At 35.9% G+C, this 27,264-nt stretch overlaps 2 protein-coding genes across 9 annotated transcripts in view; one reads left to right on the plus strand and one right to left on the minus strand.

Annotated features, from left to right (window-relative positions):
* LOC133617291 (phosphatidylinositol-3-phosphate phosphatase MTMR7-like) overlaps positions 1 to 10,635 on the plus strand; it is a 72,990-nt gene extending 62,355 nt beyond the window's left edge. For 2 of the 5 annotated variants that reach the window (XM_061977218.2, XM_061977217.2), the window contains exon 14: positions 1,090 to 10,635. In XM_061977218.2, the coding sequence (XP_061833202.2) occupies positions 1,090 to 1,443 (354 nt within the window). In that variant the 3' untranslated portion in view covers positions 1,444 to 10,635. The remainder of the gene's footprint in view (positions 1 to 1,089) is intronic. The other 3 variants (XR_009816969.2, XR_009816968.2, XM_061977219.2) reach the window with 3 other exon arrangements.
* Positions 10,636 to 17,251: 6,616 nt separating this feature from the next.
* Positions 17,252 to 27,264, minus strand: part of pmm2 (phosphomannomutase 2) — a 35,738-nt gene continuing 25,725 nt past the window's right edge. For all 4 annotated transcript variants that reach the window (XM_061977227.2, XM_061977228.2, XM_061977226.2 and 1 more), the window contains 3 exons: positions 19,390 to 19,465; positions 19,205 to 19,320; positions 17,252 to 17,561 (listed from right to left, as the gene is read on the minus strand). In XM_061977227.2, the coding sequence (XP_061833211.1) occupies positions 17,457 to 17,561; positions 19,205 to 19,320; positions 19,390 to 19,465 (297 nt within the window). In that variant the 3' untranslated portion in view covers positions 17,252 to 17,456. The remainder of the gene's footprint in view (positions 17,562 to 19,204; positions 19,321 to 19,389; positions 19,466 to 27,264) is intronic.

The raw sequence follows: 27,264 nt of genomic DNA on the forward strand, positions 1-27,264 counted from the left end.
CTACGTATGCATATTGGGGAAATAAGGGTGTTTACATATGCATATTGAGGAATTATGGGTGTTTACGTATGCATATTAAGGAAGTAAGGGTGTTTAAGTATGCATATTGAGGAAATAAGGGTGTTTACATATGCATATTGGGAGAATAAGGGTGTTTACGTATGCATATTAAGGGTGTTTGCATATGCATATTGGGGAAAGAAGGGTGTTTACGTATGCATATTAAGGAAATAAGGGTGTTTACGTATGCATATTGGGGAAATAAGGGTGTTTACATATGCATAATGGGGAAATAAAGGTGTTTACGTATGCATATTAAGGAATTACGGGTGTTTACATATGCATATTGGTGAAATAAGGGTGTTTACATATGCATATTAAGGAATTAAGGGTGTTTACATATGCGTATTGGGGAATTAAGGGTGTTTAAATATGCATATTGGGGAAATAAGGGTGTTTACATATGCATATTGGGGAAACAAGGGTGTTTATGTATGCATATTAAGTAATTAAGGGTGTTTACATATGCATATTGGGGAAATAAAGGTGTTTACGTATGCATAGTAAGGAATTAAGGGTGTTTACATATGCATATTGGGGAAATAAGGGTGTTTGCGTATGCATATTAAGGAATTAAGGGTGTTTACATATGCATATTTGGGGAAATAAAGGTGTTTACGTATGCATAGTAAGGAATTAAGGGTGTTTACATATGCATATTGGGGAAATAAGGGTGTTTGCGTATGCATATTAAGGAATTAAGGGTGTTTACATATGCATATTGGGGAAATAAGGGTGTTTACGTATGCATATTAAGGAATTAAGAGTGTTTACATATGCATATAGGGGAAATAAGGGTGTTTACATATGCATATTGGGGAATTAGGGGTGTGTTTATATGCAAATTATGATAAACATGCACGCGCTAACCATTTGGCATTCAGCAACTTGAATTGAACCTGAATTTGAATGGACTTCACTTAGGAAGAAAGATAAGAGGAAAAGTTAGGAACTTATTGCTGAATGGGGCCCAATGTTTGGTGACGTGCACTTTAATAACAAAATTCTCCTTTTTGCTCCCTCATGCAGAGGATAGCTGCGCTGACAGGGAAGCCAATCACGTGGACGAAAGTCGAGGTTAAAAGGAGGATCGTGCAGCCGAGACACCGCGGGCCGGACCCCCCCACGACGCACCAAGTCCCCGCACAGGAAGCAGTCAGTCAGAACGCTAAGACAAAGAACCCCTCTCTCGCTCCGCCCGCCCAGGTCAAGCACTTTAGCAGAGACCATCGCCCTGTTTCCACGGACCTGGAATCGGGCGCGGCGGTCCTGAGCGGCCTCTCGTCCAGGGCTGGGGACGAGTGCAAGGACCCAGAGACGGGGTTCACCACCGCTGGCGCCAATTTCTTCAAACGCCAACATTCAGAAAGATTACAACAATAGCTGAAAGATGTTTCTCTTTGGGGAGAAAAAAATACTGTTTTTATGATTTTAAGTATGACTTACCCTCGCTATTTGTCTGAAGGTGGGCTGGTCCTCGCTAAGACCATCTGGGTCTCGTCGCTTCCACCTGGATTGTCTGTGGTGAGCAACTAAAACGTCCCTCTGGTGATGAAGGCAAGGTGGGAGTTCGCCTATTTAAGACAATTGTGTGATTTACTGGAAGAAATACAATTTTGCTGTGAGGCAGGAAAAGTTGTGTAAGCCGACTGAACTGAAAGTGAAAACTTACATGATTTACCGCTAAAATAAATCACTTGACTTGCTTACTTTACAGCGGGGGTGTCAAACTCATTTTAGACCGGGGGCCCTCCATCCATCCATTTTCTACCGCTTGTCCCTTTTGGGGTCGCGGGAGCCTATCTCAGCTGCATTCGGGCGGAAGGCGGGGTACACCCTGGACAAGTCGCCATCTCATCACAGGGCCAACACAGATTGCAGCCAACTAGTTCCAGGACTGACTGTGGTAAACGCATACCCGCAAAGTAGGTTTAATATTAATACATTTTCACATTTTGAGCATTTAAAGCAGGGGTGTCAAACTCAAATACAGAGTGGGCCAAAATTTAAAACTGAACAAAGCCGCGGGCCATGGTTGAACAAATTAACCTTTTAATAGGGACCCAAACAAGTTTTGCATTGAATATTGAACAAGCAAGGCTTATATAACTTTATAGTGACATGCAAAATCCAGTTTCAAATAATAATAATAATAATAATTCAAAAATATCAATGGCATATCAAATAAAAATTGAATGCCTCTTTTCTATTTGCAGCCTTCTTAGGTAAATATCAAAATAAACTTTTTCCCCCACACACACACACACATTGTAGCTCCCGGAAGAGTTAGTGCTGCAAAGGGTTCTGGGTATTTGTTCCGTTGTGTTTATGTTGTGTTACGGTGCGGATGTTCTCCCGAAATGTGTTTGTCATTCTTGTTTGGTGTGGTTTCGCAGTGTGGCGCTTATTTGTAACAGTGTTAAAGTTGTTTATGCGGCCACCCTCAGTGTGACCTGTACGGCTGTTGATCAACTATGCCTCGCATTCACTTATGCGTGTGTAGAAGCCGCATATATCATGTGACAGGGGCCGGCACGCTGTTTGTATGGAGGAAAAGCAGACGTGACGACAGGTTGTAGAGGACGCTAAAGGCAGTACCTTTAAGGCCCGCCCCCAATATTGTTGTCCGGGTGGAAATCGGGAGAATGGTTGCCCCGGGAGACTTTCGAGAGGGGCACTGAAAATCGGGAGGGTTGGCAAGTATGAGTATTAGCGGTGAATGCGGTGTTACAGCGGCACCGCCGCTATATAATACCGGCGGGCCAGCTCTAATGTTAATTTGATATTGCCTCAAGGGCCAAATGAAATTAAAGCTGCAAGCAGCGTTGGTCGGGCCCGCGTATTTGGCAGGTGCTAGTCCTAAGTGTCCCAATACTTATTTCCAGTTTTAGTCCTGAATTTCCCAATACTTTTGTCAAGTTGTAGTCCTAAGTGTCCCAATACTTTTGTCCAGTGTAGGTGTCCCAATACTTGTGTCCAGTTTTAGTCCTAAGTGTCCCAATACTTTTGTCTAGTGGTAGTCCGAAGTGTCCCAATACTTTTGTCCAGTTTTAGTCCTAAGTGTCCCAATACTTTTGTCCAGTTTTCGTCCTAAGTGTCCCAATACTTTTGGCAAGTGTTAGTCCCAAGGGTCCCAATAATTTTGTCCAGTTTACGTCCCAAGTGTCCCAATACTTTTGTCCAGTTTTAGTCCTAAGTGTCCCAATACTTTTGTCCCGTGGTAGTCCGAAGTTTCCCAATACTTATGTCAAGTTTAAGTCCTAAGTGTCCCAATACTTTTGTCAAGTTGTAATCCTAAGTGTCCCAATACTTTTGTCAAGTTGTAGTCCCAAGTGTCCCAATACTTTTGTGCAGTGGTAGTCCGAAGTGTCCCAAAACTTATGTCAAGTTTTAGTCCTAAGTGTCCCAATCCGTTAGTCAAATTTTAGTCCTAAGTGTCCCAAAACACATGCGGGCCAGAGTTTGACACCCATGATTTAAACTGTTTATGAGCTTGTAAATGATTACACATTAGAACCCTCTCAACATGAAACAACACCCATGTAGTCACCTTTGCACTGCTATGGCAGCTGCTTGACAACTAAAAAACAATACATGGAAATACTTTTGTCACATCCTGGGTAATTCGTCAAAGTTAGTACCGTATTTTTTGGACTATAAGTCGCCGTTTTGCTCATCACTCCCGTTGCATGCTGGGTAGTGTAGTTGTTATATTCCCTAGCTCATAACATCACATATTTCCCCCTATAAAGAAATCATGTTGACTCAATAGAGTGTATTTTTTTTTTAGCTTTAACTTTTAATTTTTGAGCATTGTAACCACATTTGCAAACAACTTTTCTCTTAATTGAATTCTCTTTCAATAAAGAAATAAAGTGCAAAAATGTCAAAGCATCATAACAAACAGTTATGTTCCAATAGCAGCAGTAGTGCACTTTTTGGAGAGCTGTATTATTTTCAGTTTTGTGCCCAAGGGACTGATTTTATTTAACACTATATTATTATTTATACACCTATAGTGATCACAGAGACAGGTTGTTTTTGTGTTACTGTATATATTTGTTTTTCCTGAAAAATCCCACTTAATATACTTTGGCTAACAACAGTCAATATTTATTTTTAGGGACCGCAATGTCCCTTTGGGACAGAGGACCCTATTGTATTTGTAAGGTTTTATTATTATTATTCCGCCGCCTCTTTGAGCTGTAATTTGACCCCCTTAACATGCTTCAAAACTCACCAAATTTGACTTTAAAACTCAAAATTGCGCTCTAGCGCCCCCTAGGAAGAAAACACAGACACAACTGCCTGTAACTTCCAGTACAAATGTCGTGAAACAAAAACGTATATGTAGGTCTCACTTAGACCTAGATTTCATACATCAACTTCCTTCAGCAAAAATCAACAGGAAGTTTGCAAATCCCCCTTCAAAACAAACGTTTTGTAAAAACAGTCACCTTTGCCTCTTTGAGCTGTAATTTGACACCCTTAACATGCTTCACCAAACTGGACACACACATCAGGACTGGCGAAAATTACGATCTAATAAAAAAAGCAAACCCCAAAACTCAAAATTGCGCTCTAGCGCCACCTAGGAATAAAACACAGACAAAACTGCTCCTAGGAAGAAAACACAGACAAAACTGCCTGTAACTTCCAGTAGGAATGTCGTAGAGACATGAAACAGAAACCTCTATGTAGGTCTCACTAAGATCTACAGTTCATAAATTGACAACACCCAGCAAAAATCAACAGGTAGTTTGCAAATCCCCCTTCAAAACAAAAGTTTTGTAAAAACCGGTCATCTTTTTTCAAACATTATCTCCTCTGAGCGCGTTTGTCGTGTCGGCTTCAAACTAGCACAGGAGAGAGATTGAACCCTTCTGATCAAAAGTTGATCAAAAAGTTTTAATTACTGTTTTGGTTCGGATTTTATGTGCCGTCAAAGTCGGTCCCGTCCATCGCTGCTTGCAGCTTTAATTTTTATTTTATTTTTTTAGGGGGGTATAACAGTCAATATTTATTTATTTATTAGATTTTATTTTTTTCTTATATAATAAAAGTGAGCTTTTGTTAAACCAAATATTGTGTGTTTTTTTTCCATATACAACAACCTATCTGGACTCGATAAGGAATCGGTTCGATGAGAGGATTCGATAATAGGCTCGAACTCGATCATTTCTTATCAAACATCATCCCTAGTTTTATCAAATAAATTTCCCCAAAAAAATGCGACTTATACTCCAGTGCGACTTATATATGTTATTTTCCTTCTTTATTATGCATTTTCGGCCGGTGCGACTTATACTCCGAAAAATACGGTACTGGGCTTTGATGTGATGTACAAACGGGTTTCTGTTCTGCAAAAACTGCGCCCCCCTAGGAAGAAAACACAAGACAAAACTGCCTGTAACTTCCAGTACAAATGTCGTGAAACAAAAACCTATATGTAGGTCTCACTTAGACCTAGATTTCATACATCAACTTCCTTCAGCAAAAATCAACAGGAAGTTTGCAAATCCCCCTTCAAAACAAACGTTTTGTAAAAACAGTCACCTTTGCCTCTTTGAGCTGTAATTTGACACCCTTAACATGCTTCAAAACTCACCAAACTGGACACACACATCAGGACTGGCGAAAATTACGATCTAATAAAAAAAGCAAACCCCAAAACTCAAAATTGTGCTCTAGCGCCCCCTAGGAATAAAACACAGACAAAACTGCTTCTAGGAAGAAAACACAGACAAAACTGCCTGTAACTTCCAGTAGGAATGTCGTAGAGACATGAAACAGAAACCTCTATGTAGGTCTCACTAAGATCTACAGTTCATAAATTGACAACCCCCAGAAAAAATCAACAGGAAGTTTGCAAATCCCCCTTCAAAACAAAAGTTTTGTAAAAACCGGTCACTTTTTTTCAAACATTATCTCCTCTGAGCGCGTTTGTCGTGTCGGCTTCAAACTAGCACAGGAGAGAGATTGAACCCTTCTGATCAAAAGTTGATCAAAAAGTTTTAATTACTGTTTTGGTTCGGATTTTATGTGCCGTCAAAGTCGGTCCCGTCCATCGCTGCTTGCAGCTTTAATTTTTATTTTATTTTTTTAGGGGGGTATAACAGTCAATATTTATTTATTTATTAGATTTTATTTTTTTCTTATATAATAAAAGTGAGCTTTTGTTAAACCAAATATTGTGTGTTTTTTTTCCATATACAACAACCTATCTGGACTCGATAAGGAATCGGTTCGATGAGAGGATTCGATAATAGGCTCGAACTCGATAATTTCTTATCAAACATCATCCCTAGTTTTATCAAATAAATTTCCCCAAAAAAATGCGACTTATACTCCAGTGCGACTTATATATGTTATTTTCCTTCTTTATTATGCATTTTCGGCCGGTGCGACTTATACTCCGAAAAATACGGTACTGGGCTTTGATGTGATGTACAAACGGGTTTCTGTTCTGCAAAAACTGCGCCCCCCTAGGAAGAAAACACAAGACAAAACTGCCTGTAACTTCCAGTACAAATGTCGTGAAACAAAAACCTATATGTAGGTCTCACTTAGACCTAGATTTCGTACATCAACTTCCTTCAGCAAAAATCAACAGGAAGTTTGCAAATCCCCCTTCAAAACAAAGGTTTTGTAAAAACAGTCACCTTTGCCTCTTTGAGCTGTAATTTGACCCCCTTAACATGCTTCAAAACTCACCAAACTGGACACACACATCAGGACTGGCAAAAATTACGATCTAATAAAAAAAGCAAACCCCAAAACTCAAAATTGCGCTCTAGCGCCCCCTAGGAATAAAACACAGACAAAACTGCTCCTAGGAAGAAAACACAGACAAAACTGCCTGTAACTTCCAGTAGGAATGTCGTAGAGACATGAAACAGAAACCTCTATGTAGGTCTCACTAAGATCTACAGTTCATAAATTGACAACCCCCAGCAAAAATCAACAGGAAGTTTGCAAATCCCCCTTCAAAACAAAAGTTTTGTAAAAACCGGTCACCTTTTTTCAAACATTATCTCCTCTGAGCGCGTTTGTCGTGTCGGCTTCAAACTAGCACAGGAGAGAGATTGAACCCTTCTGATCAAAAGTTGATCAAAGAGTTTTAATTACTGTTTTGGTTTGGATTTTATGTGCCGTCAAAGTCGGTCCCGTCCATCGCTGCTTGCAGCTTTAATTTTTATTTTATTTTTTTAGGGGGGTAACAGTCAATATTTATTTATTTATTAGATTTTATATTTCTCTTATATAATAAAAGTGAGCTTTTGTTAAACCAAATATTGTGTGTTTTTTTTCCATATACAACAACCTATCTGGACTCGATAAGGAATCGGTTCGATGAGAGGATTCGATAATAGGCTCGAACTCGATAATTTCTTATCAAACATCATCCCTAGTTTTATCAAATAAATTTCCCCCAAAAAATGCGACTTATACTCCAGTGCGACTTATATATGTTATTTTCCTTCTTTATTATGCATTTTCGGCCGGTGCGACTTATACTCCGAAAAATACGGTACTGGGCTTTGATGTGATGTACCAACGGGTTTCTGTTCTGCAAAAACTGCGCTCCCCTAGGAAGAAAACACAGACAAAACTGCCTGTAACTTCCAGTACAAATGTCGTGAAACAAAAACCTATATGTAGGTCTCACTTAGACCTAGATTTCATACATCAACTTCCTTCAGCAAAAATCAACAGGAAGTTTGCAAATCCCCCTTCAAAACAAACGTTTTGTAAAAACAGTCACCTTTGCCTCTTTGAGCTGTAATTTGACACCCTTAACATGCTTCAAAACTCACCAAACTGGACACACACATCAGGACTGGCGAAAATTACGATCTAATAAAAAAAGCAAACCCCAAAACTCAAAATTGTGCTCTAGCGCCCCCTAGGAATAAAACACAGACAAAACTGCTTCTAGGAAGAAAACACAGACAAAACTGCCTGTAACTTCCAGTAGGAATGTCGTAGAGACATGAAACAGAAACCTCTATGTAGGTCTCACTAAGATCTACAGTTCATAAATTGACAACCCCCAGAAAAAATCAACAGGAAGTTTGCAAATCCCCCTTCAAAACAAAAGTTTTGTAAAAACCGGTCACTTTTTTTCAAACATTATCTCCTCTGAGCGCGTTTGTCGTGTCGGCTTCAAACTAGCACAGGAGAGAGATTGAACCCTTCTGATCAAAAGTTGATCAAAAAGTTTTAATTACTGTTTTGGTTTGGATTTTATGTGCCGTCAAAGTCGGTCCCGTCCATCGCTGTTTGCAGCTTTAATTTTTATTTTATTTTTTTAGGGGGGTAACAGCCAATATTTATTTACTTATTAGATTTTATTTTTCTCTTATAAAATAAAAGTGAGCTTTTGTTAAACCAAATATTGTGTGTTTTTTTCATTATAAAACAACCTATCTGGACTCGATAAGAAATCGGTTCGATAAGAGGATTCGATAACAGGCTCGAACTCGATAATTTCTTATCAAACATCATCCCTAGTTTTATCAAATACATTTCCCCCAAAAAATGCGACTTATACTCCAGTGCGACTTATATATATATTTTTTTCCTTCTTTATTATGCATTTTCGGCCGGTGCGACTTATACTCCGAAAAATACGGTACTGGGCTTTAATGTGATGAACAAATAGGTTTCTGTTCTGCAAAAACTGGGGAAAAATCTACCCTCAAGTGGGCCCCGGACTGGTAAAATCCCGGCACGATAGTTTAAAAATAAAGATTGTTTTCTTTGTTTAGAAATAGAACAAGCACATTCTGAATTTTTTTTTTTTTTTTTACACTTACATGTTGCGGTTAATAGTATTCTATCTTTATTTGTAGTTATTTTCTAAATAAATGATGTGATAATGTTCATCAGTCAACTCATTGGTGTTAATTTTCAATTTATCAGGATAAAAAAAATGATATCAAAATCAAATTACAGGATGTTATTTATGTAGTTTGATCATTTTCCTCGACGGATGCACTAATTTTGTACATATGTAGCGCATACTTGCCAACCTTGAGACCTCCGATTTCGGGAGGTGGGGGGGTAAGGGCGTGGTTGGGGGTGGGGCGGGGCGTGGTTAAGAGGGGAGGAGTATATTGACAGCTAGAATTCACCAAGTCAAGTATTTCATACATATATATATATATCTACATCCTGAAAATATGCAAACAAAACTGTTTGGATAATTGATACTTCAAACTTGCATAAATAAATATTAAGGAATATAACATAACTTGGCTTCTGAGAGCTTCAAAATGTAATGAATAAAATGCTAAAGTTGTTGATAAACAAGCAATTATTTTAATAATTAAATATGGTCATTTTAAATGAATTATTATGATAATTTAAAATTAATTATTTCAAATATGTTTATTTTAATGTAAAATTCTATGGCTGGATGTAATAAGGAGTCAGAAAAAATAAAAATACAATTAATTTTTATGTTTTTAGCAAAATATAGTAAAAATGTATTTAGTTTTTTTTTTTAAATGTATTAATAAATATCTATTTATTTTTAGGTAAGATAAACATAATAATACAATGTATCTCTAGTCTGGATGATTTAGTTCTTGTCACCCTGTTGTCCTCCCGTAGTGAAAAAAGGCTGTCCTCACTCAGGTCCGCATGGAGCTGGAGGGGGCGTGGCCTCCAGCTCCGGCTAAAAATCGGGAGATTTTCGGTAGAATATTTGTCACGGGAGGTTTTCGGGAGAGGCGCTGAATTTCGGGAGTCTCCCGGAAAATTCGGGAGGGTTGGCAAGTATGGTAGCGTGATCTACAAAGATACCAAGAATTGCTATTGCGACATCTAGTGGACACATTTAGAACAGCAGTTTTTGTTCATTAAACTTGTCTGGTTAATTGTTATACTTGGCGAACTCATCCCGTAGGTTGGATAAAACCTGTTCGTGGGCCGTACGTTTGACACCCCTGCTTTACAGACTGGAATCGATTGTATTCCACACAGCCTGGTGCAGTGGAAAAAGGAGAAATTATTTTTCAAGGTAAGCAGATTCATGCGTCTTACCTTGTGTTGCTGGTCATAGTCATGTCTAACTAATGTATTCCTGCAAACATTATGTTATGTAGACAAGGATTATTGTGACTGTACTGCGTGAATTCGTGTAAGACAACGGGAAGTTTTGCAGTATTTCAAATTGAACTTAAATCTAACAAAATATGAACATTGTTTACATCCAAGATTGAAAGCCTTTATTGTGCAATATAATTTATTTTGTTTGACATTTGTATGTTTTGGAGGCTGACGGGGAGGGCGTTTAGATCAAGCAGGTGTACAAAGTACTGCAGTACTTCATCCAGCATTGTTGTGTAGTGTCTTTGGAATACATAACTTAGGTGCTCTCTTCCTGTCAAAAGATGAACAGTCACACAGTTGACATCTTAAGACGGATTGAGAGGAACATTTCCATTTTTTTTTTTTCTGTACAAAACACTCGTCTGTGATGTGGTCTGTATCTGTTGATGCCGAGTCAATAAATGCTATCTTTAAGGTTGCGACACAATTTAAAAGACAGTTTGTGACACATTTTAATGGGGCAAAAGCTGACATACACTTGTAAAGAACATAATGTCATGGCTGTCTTGAGTTTCCAATCATTTCTACAACTCTTATTTTTTTGTGATTGGAGCACTTGTTCGTCACAAAAAACATGAAGTTTGGTTCTTTTATGAATTTATTATGGGTCTGACCACAGAACTTTCCTACAGAAGGTCTTATCTATGTCCATGTGATGTCAGATGACACAAAAATTGAGCTGTTTGGCCACAATACCCAGCAATATGTTTGGAGGAGAAAAAGTGAGGCCTTTTAATCCCAGGAACACCATTCCTACCGTCGAGCACGGGTATATTTTTTACCCTTTGCGTTCATATTTCGCTGTGTTTGTTGCATTTTTGTTGATTGTAAAATATGTTGATGGATGTTGTCAATATTCAGTGTTTTATCGTTCATAGTTAAAGGCCTACTGAAAGCCACTACTACCGACCACGCAGTCTGATAGTTTATATATCAATGATGAAATCTTGACATTGCAACACATGCCAATACGGCCGGGTTCGCTTACTAAAGTGCAATTTTAAATTTTGCGCGAAATATCCTGCTGAAAACGTCTCGGTATGATGACGTCTGCGCGTGACGTCACGGATTGTGGAGGACATTTTGGGACAGCATGGTGGCCAGCTATTAAGTCGTCTGTTTTCATCGCAAAATTCCACAGTATTCTGGACATCTGTGTTGGTGAATCTTTTGCAATTTGTTCAATGAACAATGGAGACAGGAAAGAAGAAAGCTGTAGGTGGGAAGCGGTGTATTGCGGCCGGCTGCAGCAACACAAACACAGCCGGTGTTTCATTGTTTACATTCCCGGAAGATGACAGTCAAGCTTTACCATTGGCCTGTGGAGAACTGGGACAACAGAGACTCTTACCAGGAGGACTTTGAGTTGGATGCGCTGACGCGGTACCGTGAGTACGCATGCAGCTGCAGCTTCCAAACATTTGATCGCTTGCCCGTACGTGCGTACCGCTATGTGCATGTCACGTACGTAACTTTGGGGAAATACATGTGCTGTATGAACTTTGGGGAGGTGAACGGTACTTTGGGCTGTGGAATTGAGTGTGTTGTGCAAGTGTTTGAGTTGAATTGGCGGGTTACATGGACGGGAGGGGGGAGGTGTTTGTTATGCGGGATTAATTTGTGGCATATTAAATATAAGCCTGGTTGTGTTGTGGCTAATAGAGTATGTATATGTCTTGTGTTTATTTACGGTTTTAGTCATTCCCAGCTGAATATCAGGTCCCACCCGCCTCTCACAGCATCTTCCCTATCTGAATCGCTCCCACTGCCCTCTAGTCCTTCACTCTCACTTTCCTCATCCACAAATCTTTCATCCTCGCTCAAATTAATGGGGAAATCGTCGCTTTCTCGGTCCGAATCGCTGTCGCTGCTGGTGGCCATGATTGTAAACAATGTTTGGATGTGAGGAGCTCCACAACCTGTGACTTCACGCTACTCGTCTGCTACTTCCGGTACAGGCAAGGCTTTTTTTTATCAGCGACCAAAAGTTGCGAACTTTATCGTCGATGTTCTCTACTAAATCCTTTCAGCAAAAATATGGCAATATCGCGAAATGATCAAGTATGACACATAGAATGGACCTGCTATCCCCGTTTGAATAAGAAAATCGCATTTCAGTAGGCCTTTAATATTGTAAATCCCACATTCTTTATTTTCATGTACATTCTGGGTGTCTCATTAGGTAAAACAATTTAAAATTCCATTCCGTTTTTTAAGGTGGTCTGTCATAACGTTTTTAGCATTCAATCACATACAGTCGTGGTCAAATGTTTACATACACTTTTTGTTTCATCTGACATCACATGGACAAAGATAAGACCTTCTAGAGGAAAGTTTTGTGGTCAGATGAAACAAAAATGGAGCTCTTTGGCCACAATACCCAACAATATGTTTGGAGGAGAAAAGGTGAGGCTTTTAATCCCAGGAACACCAGCCCTACCGTCAAGCATGGTGGTGGTAGTATTATGCTCTGGGCCTGTTTTGCTGCCAATGGAACTGGTGCTTTACAGAGAGTAAATGGGACAATGAAAAAGGAGGATTACCTCCAAATTTTTCAGGACAACCTAAAATCATCAGCCCGGAGGCTGGGTCTTGGGCGCAGTTGGGTGTTCCAACAGGACAATGACCCCAAACACATGTCAAAAAGTGGTAAAGGAATGGCTAAATCAGGCTAGAATGAAGGTTTTAGAATGGCCTTCCCAAAGTCCTGACTTAAACGTGTGGACAATGCTGAAGAAACAAGTCCATGTCAGAAAACCAACACATTTAGCTGAACTGCACCAATTTTGTCAAGAGGAGTAATCAAAAATTCAAGCAGAAGCTTGTGGATGGCTACCAAAAGTGCCTTATTGCAGTGAAACTTGCCAAATATTAACATTGCTGTATGGAGCAGCAGATTTGGTCACATTTTCAGTAGACCCACAATAAATTCATAAAAGAAGCAAACTTCATGAATGTTTTTAGTGACCAACAAGTATGTGCTCCAATCACTCTATCACAAAAAAATAAGAGTTGTAGAAATGATTAACAAAAATGTACACCAAATGATGCAATGATTTCAGGAATATTGGTAGCTTTTCCAGTCATTTATTAATCATGCCACAAATTAAATGTGATTTAAAATTATGAACAGACAGTTTGCATGAAGGTCTTCATCATTAGCAACTTACAGTACAATAGAAAGACAATTAGCACTTAAATGTGTAAAAAAAAGCAAACCGTTCTAGGCCAGAATTTGTCATTTAGGGCTATATAAATAAACATTGATTGATTGATTGATTAATAAAACAAAATACTAACCCCAAAGACTTTGTAGCTGCAGATAAAAATGTTATTTGTCTTGGATATGTACCATAAAGCAAATAACTACATTCTTAATTGCTTTCATTGCCTTTACCGTCACAGGTCGTAACGGTTATTTCTCATTTTTAATAATGGTGGATTTATTGTTAAGCCTGTGAATAGTTGTTGTAGTGCGGCATGTACCTTTAAAAACACACACACAATCCATATGACATACTTGCCAACCTTGAGACCTCCGATTTCGGGGGGTGGGGGCGTGTTCGGGGGTGGGCGGGGCGTGGTTAAGAGGGGAGGAGTATATTGACAGCTAGAATTCACCAAGTCAAGTATTTCATACATATATATATATATATATATATATATATATATATATACCCGGTATATATATATATATATATATATATATATATATATGTAGATATATATATATGTAGATATCTACATCCTGAAAATATGCAAACAAAACTGTGTTTAGATAATTGATACTTCAAACTTGCATAAATAAATATTAAGGAATATAACATAACTTGGCTTCTGAGAGTTTCAAAATGTAATGAATAAAATGCTAAAGTTGTTGATAAACAAGCAATTATTTTAATTATTAAATATGGTCATTTTAAATGAATTATTATAATTTAAAATCAATTATTTGAAATATGTTTATTTTAGTGTATAATTCTATGGCTGGATGTAATAAGGAGTCACGAAAAAATACAATTAATTTTGATGTTTTTAGCAAAATATAGTAAAAATGCATTTTTTTTAATTTATTTTTTTAATTAATAAATATATTTATTTTTAGGTAAAATAAACATAATAATACAATTTATCTCTAGTCTGGATGATTTAGTTCTTGTCACCCGGTTGTCCTCCCGTCACGAAAAAAGGCTGTCCTCACTCAGGTCCGCATGGAGCTGGAGGGGGCGTGGCTTCCAGCTCCGGCTGAAAATCGGGAGATTTTCGGGAGAATATTTGTCCCGGGAGTTTTTCGGGTGAGGCGATGAATTTCGGGAGTCTCCTGGAAAATTCGGAAGGGTTGGCAAGTATGCCATATGATGCCCCAGAAAGAGTCCTCAAGGTCTATCTATACCAGGGGTCGGCAACCCGCGGCTCTAGAGCCGCATGCGGCTCTTTAGCGCCGCCCTAGTGGCTCTCTGGAGCTTTTTCAAAAATGGAAAAAGATGAGGGGGGGAAAAAAAATAATAATTTTGTTTTAATATGGTTTCTGTAGGAGGACAAACATGACACAAACCGCCCTAATTGTTACAAAGCACACTGTTTATATTAAACATGCTTCACTGATTCGAGTATTTGGCGAGCGCCGTTTTGTCCTACTAATTTTGGCGGTCCTTGAACTCACCTTAGTTTGTTTACATGTATAACTTTCTCCGACTTTCTAGGACGTGTTTTATGCCACATCTTTTTCTGTCTCATGTTGTCCACCAAACTTTTAACGTTGTGTATGAAAGGTGAGTTTTGTTGATGTTATTGACTTGTGTGGAGTGCTAATCAGACATATTTGGTCACTGCATGGCTGCAAGCTAATCGATGCTAACATGCTATTTAGGCTAGCTATATGTACATATTGCACCATAATGCCTCATTTGTAGCTATTAGTGATGGGTTGATGAGGCGTCATGAAGCGTTTCGACACATTGCAAGACTGTATTGATACTGTGTCACTAAATACTGACATCTGCTGGACATTAAAAATCCCTACAGGCAACCTATGGACCGACTCAACTGACACTGATTTGATGCCCTAGTACAGGGGTCACCAACCTTTTTGAAACCAAAAACTACTTCTTGGGTACTGATTAATGCGAAGGGCTACCAGTTTGATACACACTTAAATAAATAAATATATTAAGTTACACGTAAGTGTGATTTAAACAAGAATACCTAAATAAATAAATTTATATATATAAAAAAAATGGGTATTTCTGTCTGTCATTCCGTCGTACATTTTTTTTTCCTTTTACAGAAGGTTTTTTGTAGAGAATAAATGATGAAAAAAACACTTAATTGAACGGTTTAAAAGAGGAGAAAAATAAAATTTTGAAACAGTTTATCTTCAATTTCGACTCTTTAAAATTCAAAATTCAACCGACAAAAAGAAGAGAAAAACTAGCTAATTTGAATTAAAAATAATTTATGGAACATTAGTCATTTTTCCTGATTAAGATAAATTTTAGAATTATGATGACATGTTTTAAATTGGTTAAATCCAATCTGCACTTTGTTAGAATATTTAACAAATTGGACCAAGCTATATTTCTAACAAAGACAAATCAGTATTTCTTCTAGATTTTCCAGAACAAAAATTTTAAAATAAATTCAAAATACTTTGAAATAAGATTTAAATTTGATTCTACAGATTTTCTAGATTTGCCAGAATAATTTTTTTGAATTTTAATCATAATAAGTTTGAAGAAATATTTCACAAATATTCTTCGTCGAAAAACCAGAAGCTAAAATATTTATTATTCTTTACAATAAAAAAAAAAAAAAATTACTTGAACATTGATTTAAATTGTCAGGAAAGAAGAGGAAGAAATTTAAAAGGTAAAAAGGTATATTTGTTTAAAAATCCTAAAATCATTTTTAAGGTTGTATTTTTTCTCTAAAATTGTATTTCTAAAAGTAATAAGAAGCAAAGTAAAAAATAAATGAATTTATTTAAACAAGTGAAGACCCATCCATCCATCCATCCATTTTCTACCGCTTATTCCAAGTGAAGACCAAGTCTTTAAAATATTTTCTTGGATTTTCAAATTCTATTTGAGTTTTGTCTCTTTTAGAATTAAAAATGTCGAGCAAAGCGAGACCAGCTTGCTAGTAAATAAATAAAATTTAAAAAATAGAGGCAGCTCACTGGTAAGTGCTGCTCTTTGAGCTATTTTTAGAACAGGCCAGCGGGCGACTGATCTGGTCCTTACGGGCTACCTGGTGCCCGCGGGCACCGCGTTGGTGACCCCTACCCTAGTATATACAATAATATAAACCAAGTCATTGTATTTCATTTAGGATTATTTCATATCTTCATTTAAATAAAAATATATTTTTATCTTTTTTAGATACAGTCAATAAATGAGAACGTGTTGTGGATGATTGTGGACTGGGAATTTTTTTTAATTTAATTTTTTTACACATTTTTATTAAAAAAAAAAAAAAAAAAGAAGTTTTTCCGACGTATTACATTTTAGACGATTTCTCTTCTTAGTTATTAATTTCTCCGGCTGTAGAAAAGACACGCTCACAGGGCACAGAGGACGCGTCAGTGCGACACAGTTGGCGTATCGGTCACGTGACCAAAACAGCTCATGATCGGTCACGTGACTTTCTAAAAGCGGTACGCGCACCGACACAGGGTTTTGCTCTATGAGCTCGACGCATGCGCCGATGCATCGGTGTTGCCGGACCCATCACTAGTAGCTATATTTGAGGTCATTTAGTTTCCTTTAAGTCCTCTTAATTCAATGTATATCTCATGACATACTATCTGTATGTAATATGGCTTTTAATTTTTTGCGGCTCCAGACAGATTTGTTTTTGTATTTTTGGTCCAATATGGCTCTTTCAACATTTTGGGTTGCCGACCCCTGATACAGCAACACCACATGATCCTATTGAGCAGTTACTTAATTCATATGTGATTCACAATTGATGCAGTTTTTAATCTTGGTTGAATTATAGCCAGTAAATATTGGGTGGGAACCAAAAGAGCACAAAACAGGAAATGAAGCCAGAATTTTTTTTAAAAACACCCAAAAACTAAAGAAATAATGACCTGAAGCATTGGACGTAACAGTACCCCCCACCCCTGTGTCACTGTACCCTTTTTCCCACAGCCACCTAGTGCTTTTAGCACCAAATGTTATTTAAAATAGTACTTTCATTAGCACACTTTTTAAGTCAACATAAGCAGTTGGACCCAAACCGCCTCTCTTTTTTGCCGTGGACCCCTTCTTGCTTTACGAAAGGAAAAGCTCCTGGCAAAGGCGTCGTGTTTCATCCGGACTGGAGACTTCATGGCCAATGGTGCGAGGGTCGCTGTAGATCTCGTAGTCATTTCCTCCCTGACACACAGAACCCACCTTTAAGAACTCCATGAAGATTCAAGACAAAAATGGTAAATTCCCAGACGTCAAAAAGATATTCTATGTGAAAAGGTGAGTTTGCTACGAGGTGATCCATAGGAACATGTAATGAGGAGCTTAGTATGTGTCCTTGTTGCAGCTTCACACTTACAGTCCTGGTCAAAAGTTGACATACACTTGTAAAGAACATCATGTCATGGCTGTCTTGAGTTTCCAATCATTTCTACAACTCTTATTTTTTTTGTGATAGAGTGATTGGAGCACATACTTGTTGGTCACCAAAAAAAATTCATGAAGTTTGCTTCTTTTATGAATTTATTATGGGTCTGCTGAAAATGTGCTGGGTCAAAAGTATACATACAGCAATGTTAATATTTGCTTACATGTCCCTTGGCAAGTTTCACTGCATTTTGGTAGCCATCCACAAGCATCTGCTTGAATTTTTGACCACTCCTCTTGACAAAATTGGTGCAGTTCAGCTAAATGTGGTGGTTTTCTGACATGGACTTGTTTCTTCAGCATTGTCCACACGTTTAAGTCAGGACTTTGGGAAGGCCATTCTAAAACCTTCATTCTAGCCTGATTTAGCCATTCCTTTACCACTTTTGACGTGTGTTCGGGGTTCATTGTCCTGTTGGAACACCCAACTGTGCCCAAGACCCAACCTCCGGGCTGATGATTTTAAGTTGTCCTGAAGAATTTAGAGGTAATCCTCCTTTTTCATTGTCCCATTTACTCTCTGTAAAGCACCAGTTTCATTGGCAGCAAAACAGGCCCAGAGCATAATACTACCACCACCATGCTTGACGGTAGGTCTGGTGTTCCTGGGATTAAAAGCCTCACCTTTTCTCCTCCAAACATATTGCTGGGTATTGTGGCCAAACAGCTCAATTTTTGTGTCATCTGATCATAGAACTTTCCTCCAGAAGGTCTTATCTTTGTCCATGTGATGTCAGATGAAACAAAAATTGAGCTGAACTGCACCAATTTTGTCAAGAGGAGTGGTCAAAAAACTCAACCTAAAACCATCAGCCCGGAGGTTGGGTCTTGGGCGCAGTTGGGTGTTCCAACAGGACAATGACCCCAAACACACGTCAAAAGTGGTAAATGAATGGCTAAATCAGGCTAGAATGAAGGTTTTAAATGGCCTTCCCAAAGTCCTGACTTAAACGTGTGGACAATGCTGAAGAAACAAGTCCATGTCAGAAAACCAACACATTTAGTTGAACTGCACCAATTTTGTCAAGAGGAGTGGTCAAAAATTCAAGCAGAAGCTTGTGGATGGCTACCAAAAGTGTCTTATTGCAGTGAAACTTGCCAAGGGACATGTAAGCAAATATTAACATTGCTGTATGTATACTTTTGACCCAGCACATTTCCAGTAGACCCATAATAAATTCATAAAAGAACCAAACTTCATGAATGTTTTTTGTGACCAACAAGTATGTGCTCCAATCACTCTAACATAAAAAAATAAGAGTTGTAGAAATGATTGGAAACTCAAGACAGCCATGACATTATGTCCTTTACAAGTGTATGTAAACATGTTGTCTTTGTGATTCACCCAAAATAAAGGAAAGCAATATTCCACCTTAGAAAGGATGGCTTATCAGCGTACTCACAGGCTTAGTCTTGTCCCCAAAGAAGTGAATGGTGGAATACTTGTCGTCCTTGACGAGCCCCAGACAGTATCTTTTATCCCAACCGTTAGGGAACACGTCAAAGCTGATCTGCCCTCCTGCAGAGCAAGCCAAGACATTTCCAATTTCCAATCACACCACAGAATCTTGCCGGCGTTTTGACTCACCGATTGTGAACGACAATCCCTTTTCACTGAAGTGCTCCTTTAGAACGGACACAAACTTCTCACGGATTTTTTCTTTCTGTTGGGCCAAAAAACACAAAAGCTGCAGTTGCCATGTGGATACTAAAATTAGTTCAAGGGGAACTGAATTTTTATGCACTTTAATAAATGTGAGAACAAGTCTCACTCCTATTGGAGATGCTCTATTCCGCCTATAAAGGTTTAATATACACATGCTGTAAGTATATATGTAATGTACTAACAGATATATTCATAATGACATGTAATATTTACGTATTTTGCTTTTTTTCTTTGACATCACTGATTACTACCGTATTTTTCGGACTATAAGTCGCAGTTTTTTTCATAGTTTGGCCGGGGGTGCGACTTATACTCAGGAGCGACTTATGTGTGAAATTATTAACACATTAGCGTAAAATATCAAATAATATTATTTATCTCATTCACGTAAGAGACTAGACGTATAAGATTTCATGGGATTTAGCGATTAGGAGTGACAGATTGTTTGGTAAACGTATAGCATGTTCTATATGTTATAGTTATTTGAATGACTCTTACCATAATATGTTACGTTAACATACCAGTTGGTTATTTATGCCTCATATAACGTACACTTATTCAGCCTGTTGTTCACTATTCTTTATTTATTTTAAATTGCCTTTCAAATGTCTATTCTTGGTGTTGGCTTTTATCAAATAAATTTCCCCAAAAAATGCGACTTATACTCCAGTGCGACTTATATGTTTTTTTTCCTTCTTTATTATGCATTTTCGGCCGGTGCGATTTATACTCCGGAGCGACTTATACTCTGAAAAATACAGTACACACTACAGACATCATGAGAGCCAACAAAAATAATTCAACATCACTTACTGTACAATGTCTGCTCTCACTGGGATGTTGATATATTCCCATTTAGATGATGAACAAAGTTTCTTTTTTGTCTGAGTGAACCAAAAAAAAAGTATACCAACTTGTCAGTTTGCCATTTTAGCATCAAGTTGAGAGACGTGGTTTATAATCTAGGATTAACTTTCACAAGCTCAGAGGCGACGCAGGAGCTCACCAGCTGAGGTTGTCAATACCGTGAATTGATTAACGTGGACCCCCAACTTCAACAAGTTGAAAAACATATTCGGGTGTTACCATGTAGTGGTCAATAGTACGGAATATGTACTGTACTGTGCAATCTACTAATAAAAGTTTCAATCAATCAATCAAAAAGCAGCATAAGAGAATTGGCTCTCTAAATAAAGTAGGTCCTTAACTATGGAAGTTGATTTGTGTCTATTAGAAAGGCTTTTTTTTTTTTTTTTACACTGAATTTTTTGCATCAAATTGGGCTGACAATTTAATTGAAAAATAATTATTGTGTAAAAATTCAGTGTTTTAAAAATTCTTTGTATAAGAAATCAATGTAAAAAAATTAAGTGTAAAAAAAAATGTCAGTATATAAAAATGTCAATCAATCAATCAAAAAGCAGCATAAGGGAATTGGCTCTCTAAACAAAGTAGGTCCTTAACTATGGAGGTTGATTTGTGTCTATTAGAAAAGCTTTTTTTTTTTTTTTTTTACACTGAATTTTTTGCATCAAATTGGGCTGACAATTTAATGGAAAAATAATTATTGTGTAAAAATTCAGTGTTTTAAAAATTCTTTGTATAAGAAATCAATGTAAAAAAAATGCAATCAATCAATCAAAAATCAGCATAAGGGAATTGGCTCTCTAAATAAAGTAGGTCCTTAACTATGGAAGTTGATTTGTATCTATTAGAAAAGCTTTTTTTTTTTTTTTACGCTGAATTTTTTGCATCAAATTGGGCTGACAATTTAATTGAAAAAAAATTATTGTGTAAAAATTCAGTGTTTTAAAAATTATTTGTATAAGAAATCAATGTAAAAAACATTAAGTGTAAAAAAAAAAAATGTCAGTATATAAAAATTCAATCAATCAATCAAAAAGCAGCATAAGGGAATTGGCTCTCTAAATAAAGTAGGTCCTTAACTATGGAGGTTGATTTGTGTCTATTAAAAAAGCTTTTTTTTTTTTACACTGAATTTTTTTGCATCAAATTGGGCTGACAATTTAATTGAAAAATAATTATTGTGTACAAATTCAGTGTTTTAAAAATTCTTTGTATAAGAAATCAATGTAAAAAAATTAAGTGTAAAAAAAAATGTCAGTATATAAAAATGTCAATCAATCAATCAAAAAGCAGCATAAGGGAATTGGCTCTCTAAATAAAGTAGGTCCTTAACTATGGAGGTTGATTTGTGTCTATTAGAAAAGCTTTTTTTTTTTTTTTACACTGAATTTTTTGCATCAAATTGGGCTGACAATTTAATGGAAAAATAATTATTGTGTAAAAATTCAGTGTTTTAAAAATTCTTTGTATAAGAAATCAATGTAAAAAAAAATGCAATCAATCAATCAAAAATCAGCATAAGGGAATTGGCTCTCTAAACAAAGTAGGTCCTTAACTATGGAAGTTGATTTGTGTCTATTAGAAAAGCTTTTTTTTTTTTTTACGCTGAATTTTTTGCATCAAATTGGGCTGACAATTTAATTGAAAAAAAATTATTGTGTAAAAATTCAGTGTTTTGAAAATTATTTGTATAAGAAATCAATGTAAAAAACATTAAGTGTAAAAAAAAAAAATGTCAGTATATAAAAATTCAATCAATCAATCAAAAAGCAGCATAAGGGAATTGGCTCTCTAAATAAAGTAGGTCCTTAACTATGGAGGTTGATTTGTGTCTATTAAAAAAGCTTTTTTTTTTTACACTGAATTTTTTTGCATCAAATTGGGCTGACAATTTAATTGAAAAATAATTATTGTGTACAAATTCAGTGTTTTAAAAATTCTTTGTATAAGAAATCAATGTAAAAAAAAATGCAATCAATCAATCAAAAATCAGCATAAGGGAATTGGCTCTCTAAACAAAGTAGGTCCTTAACTATGGAAGTTGATTTGTGTCTATTAGAAAAAAGCTTTTTTTTTTTTTTTACGCTGAATTTTTTGCATCAAATTGGGCTGACAATTTAATTGAAAAAAAATTATTGTGTAAAAATTCAGTGTTTTAAAAATTCTTTGTATAAGAAATCAATGTAAAAAAATTAAGTGTAAAAAAAAAAATGTCAGTATATAAAAATTCAATCAATCAATCAAAAAGCAGCATAAGGGAATTGGCTCTCTAAATAAAGTAGGTCCTTAACTATGGAGGTTGATTTGTGTCTATTAAAAAAGCTTTTTTTTTTTACACTGAATTTTTTTGCATCAAATTGGGCTGACAATTTAATTGAAAAATAATTATTGTGTACAAATTCAGTGTTTTAAAAATTCTTTGTATAAGAAATCAATGTAAAAAAAAATGCAATCAATCAATCAAAAATCAGCATAAGGGAATTGGCTCTCTAAACAAAGTAGGTCCTTAACTATGGAAGTTGATTTGTGTCTATTAGAAAAAAGCTTTTTTTTTTTTTTTACGCTGAATTTTTTGCATCAAATTGGGCTGACAATTTAATTGAAAAAAAATTATTGTGTAAAAATTCAGTGTTTTAAAAATTCTTTGTATAAGAAATCAATGTAAAAAAATTAAGTGTAAAAAAAAAAATGTCAGTATATAAAAATTCAATCAATCAATCAAAAAGCAGCATAAGGGAATTGGCTCTCTAAATAAAGTAGGTCCTTAACTATGGAAGTTGATTTGTGTCTATTAGAAAAGCTTTTTTTTTTTTTTTTACACTGAATTTTTTGCATCAAATTGGGCTGACAATTTAATTGAAAAATAATTATTGTGTAAAAATTCAGTGTTTTAAAAAATTTTTGTATAAGAAATCAATGTAAAAAAAATTAAGTGTAAAAAAATGTCAGTTTATAAAATGTCAAACAATCAATCAAAAAGCAGCATAAGGGAATTTGCTCTCTAAATAAAGTAGGTCCTTAACTATGGAGGTTGATTTGTGTCTATTAAAAAAGCTTTTTTTTTTTACACTGAATTTTTTGCATCAAATTGGGCTGACAATTTAATTGAAAAATAATTATTGTGTAAAAATTCAGTGTTTTAAAAATTCTTTGTATAAGAAATCAATGTAAAAAAATTCAGTGTAAAAAAAAATGTCAGTATATAAAAATTCAATCAATCAATCAAAAAGCAGCATAAGGGAATTGGCTCTCTAAATAAAGTAGGTCCTTAACTATGGAGGTTGGTTTGCGTCTATTAGAAAAGCTTTTTTTTTTTTTTTACACTGAATTTTTTGCATCAAATTGGGCTGACAATTTAATTGAAAAATAAATATTGTGTAAAAATTCAGTGTTTTAAAAATTATTTGTATAAGAAATCAATGTAAAAAAATTAAGTGTAAAAAAAAAGTCAGTTTATAAAATGTCAATCAATCAATCAAAAAGCAGTATAAGGGAATTGGCTCTCTAAATAAAGTAGGTCCTTAACTATGGAAGTTGATTTGTGTCTATTAGAAAAGCTTCTTTTTTTTTACGCTGAATTTTTTTGCATCAAATTGGGTTGACAATTTAATTGAAAAATAATTATTGTGTAAAAATTCAGTGTTTTAAAAATTCTTTGAATAAGAAATCAATGTAAAAAAAATAAGTGTAAAAAAAATGTCAGTATATAAAAATTCAATCAATCAATCAAAAATCAGCATAAGGGAATTGGCTCTCTAAACAAAGTAGGTCCTTAACTATGGAGGTTGATTTGTGTCTATTAGAAAAGGTTTTTTTTTTACACTGAATTTTGTGCATCAAATTGGGCTGACAATTTAATTGAAAAATAATTATTGTGTAAAAATTCAGTGTTTTAAAAAATTTTTGTATAAGAAATCAATCTAAAAAATTTAAGTGTAAAAAAAAATGTCAGTTTATAAAATGTAAATCAATCAATCAATCAAAAAGCAGCATAAGAGAATTGGCTCTCGAAACAAAGTAGGTCCTTAACTATAGGGGTTGATTTGTGTCTATTAGAAAAGCTTCTTTTTTTTTTACGCTGAATTTTTTGCATCAAATTGGGCTGACAATTTAATTGAAAAATAATTATTGTGTAAAAATTCAGTGTTTTAAAAATTCTTTGTATAAGAAATCAATGTAAAAAAAAATGTCAGTTTATAAAATGTCAATCAATCAATCAAAAAGCAGCATAAGAGAATTGGCTCTCTAAACAAAGTAGGTCCTTAACTATGGAGGTTGATTTGTGTCTATTAAAAAAGTTGTTGTTTTTTTTACACTGAATTTTTTGCATCAAATTGGGCTGACAATTTAATTGAAAAATAATTATTGTGTAAAAATTCAGTGTTTTAAAAATTCTTTGTATAAGAAATCAATGTAAAAAAATTAAGTGTAAAAAAAATGTCAGTATATAAAAATTCAATCAATCAAACAAGAATAAGGGAATTGACTCTCTAAACAAAGTAGGTCCTTAACTATGGAGGTTGATTTGTGTCTATTACAAATGCTTTTTTTTACACTGAATTTTTTGCATCAAATTGGGCTGACAATTTAATTGAAAAAAAAAAAAAAAAGTGTAAAAATTCAGTGTTTTAAAAATTATTTGTATAAGAAATCAATGTAAAAAATTCAGTGTAAAAAAATTCCAGTATATAAAAATTCAGCGCTAAAAAAATCAGTGCAGAAAAACAAGACACACTTCCGGTAAATTACGACTGAAGCGATCGATCATGTCTCAGAACCAGCCAATGAGGTGTCAAGTTTGAAGTCACGTGACTTAAAAAGAGGGCGGGTCATGCGGCCACACCCACAGGCCATGTCATCTACTCTGTATGTGCTTGGATCCCTTTGTGAACACTTTAAGTAGTGGAAGTTTCCGTGCATTAGTGGAGAAAAATCCCCAAATTCCGCAATAAAGGATAAAAACTGATCACCAAATGGTACAAACACTCACACAACAATGATTAATACTAAAACACTATAACAGACCATATCAAAAATTGAATTAAATGTTAGTTTTTTACTGATTAAGACACTCAGAATGTACACGGAAATACAGAATAACAACTATGAACCCACCTCCTTGATCGACATCTTTTATAATCGAACAAAAAAGATGCAACAAATATAAACCCAAAGGGTAAAAAACATCCACATATTTGATACAATATCACTTTTCTGCAGAGCTCCCTGTAGTTACCGTAGTAACCCGTATGTCAATCAAATGTGTAGATTCTAACCATTGGAGCCATTTCTATAGTTTAAAAATATCAAACGGGCCGCGTTGAAATGTTAAGGTAGCCCAGGTACTCATTTTTTCATGTTGTTTGTAAGACCCGTGTCATGTGACTTCAAACTTGACACCTCATTGGCTGGTTCTGAGACCGGATCGATTACCTCGGTCTTAATTTACCGGAAGTGAGCAGCTAATTTTTCTACACCAATGTTTTTTACACTGAATTTTTATAGACTAAAATTTTTAAACACACATTTTGTTAAAAAAAACAAAAACAATTGTTTAAAGAAATTGTCAGCAAAATTTGATGTAAAAAAAATTCAGTTCACAAAGTTCAAAAGGCAAAAAAATTCAGTATCAAAAAAAGCTTTCGTAATAAGGACACCAATTAACGTTAGCACTCATAATAATAATATTGCTAAAAGTTGGTTAATATTCAGGTCACGTAACATAAATGGAGTATTGTTAGCGGTTTTTTGGATGGTTATTTATTGGGTTTTAAGCTCGTAATAAACGCATTAGACAGAATTACGTCATGGCTCCCATTGGCTCCATTGTAAGCAGACGTTTATTTAGGAGTTAGAATCCATTAAAAACAAGATATGTTGTGGAGGGGGGCGTGGTCTGCGGGCCTGCCGCGGAGCAAGGTGCGTAAGGACCGGCCTCAAAGCCAGCGGCAGGTGAGTAGATTGCCCAGCTGGGGCTTTTATTAGCAGCAGCCGGTCAGAGACACGTTGTTGGGAGTTGGTGCAGAGCGAGACACACGCACAGAGCCAGAAAGCAGAGACACGCCGGACTGAAAAGTCCTAAAATATATACCGTATTTTTCGGACTATAAGTCACATTTTTTTTTCATAGTTTGTGTGACTTATATATATGTTGTTTTTCTTCTTTATTATGCATTTTCGGCATGTGCGACTTATACTCCGGTGCGACTTATACTCTGAAAAATACGGTATTGCTGAAAAGCGACCAAGACTTGCGTGTGGCAATAAAAGACGTGATTCAAACAGTCTACCCGGGTCAAGAAGACCTGTCGGCATCAGAAGAACCCACCACAAGTGGGAAACCTCTACATGTGTTCTTGTCTCTCATAAGGATTTTAAATTATAGGCAAACTTCCAAAAAAAAAGTGCAGTTCCCTTCCCAGTTTACCTGTGGAAACCAATCACACCTTAAAGGGGAACTGCACTATTTTTTTGGAATGTTGCCTATTGTTCACAATCCTTATGAAAAACATGACGACGAATGGATTGTGTTTTTTTTTAAATGCATTCTAACTTGTAAACAAAAGGTAAATACAATAATGGAGTTGCTGCCATGTCCTTTATTCCGCCCATAAAACCCAATGAATAACCACCTAAATACTGCCAACGATTCCAGCAGTCGGCCTCTTAATGCCAGCGGACATTGTACAGTAAGTGATGTTTTTATTATGTATGTTGGCTTTTATGAAGTCTGCAGAAAATAAATAATCAGTGATGATGTTGACCGGAAACATTCTGGTCACAGAGTATGCCATTTGTTTACAAGTAGGGATGTCCGATAATATCGCTTTAAAATGTAATATCGGAAATTATCGATATCGGTTTCAAAAAGTAAAATGTATGACTTTTTAAAACGCCGCTGTGCACACGGACGTAGGGTAGAAGTACATA

Source organism: Nerophis lumbriciformis, linkage group LG16, assembly GCF_033978685.3.
Source record: "Nerophis lumbriciformis linkage group LG16, RoL_Nlum_v2.1, whole genome shotgun sequence".
Taxonomy (NCBI): Eukaryota; Metazoa; Chordata; class Actinopteri; order Syngnathiformes; family Syngnathidae; genus Nerophis; species Nerophis lumbriciformis.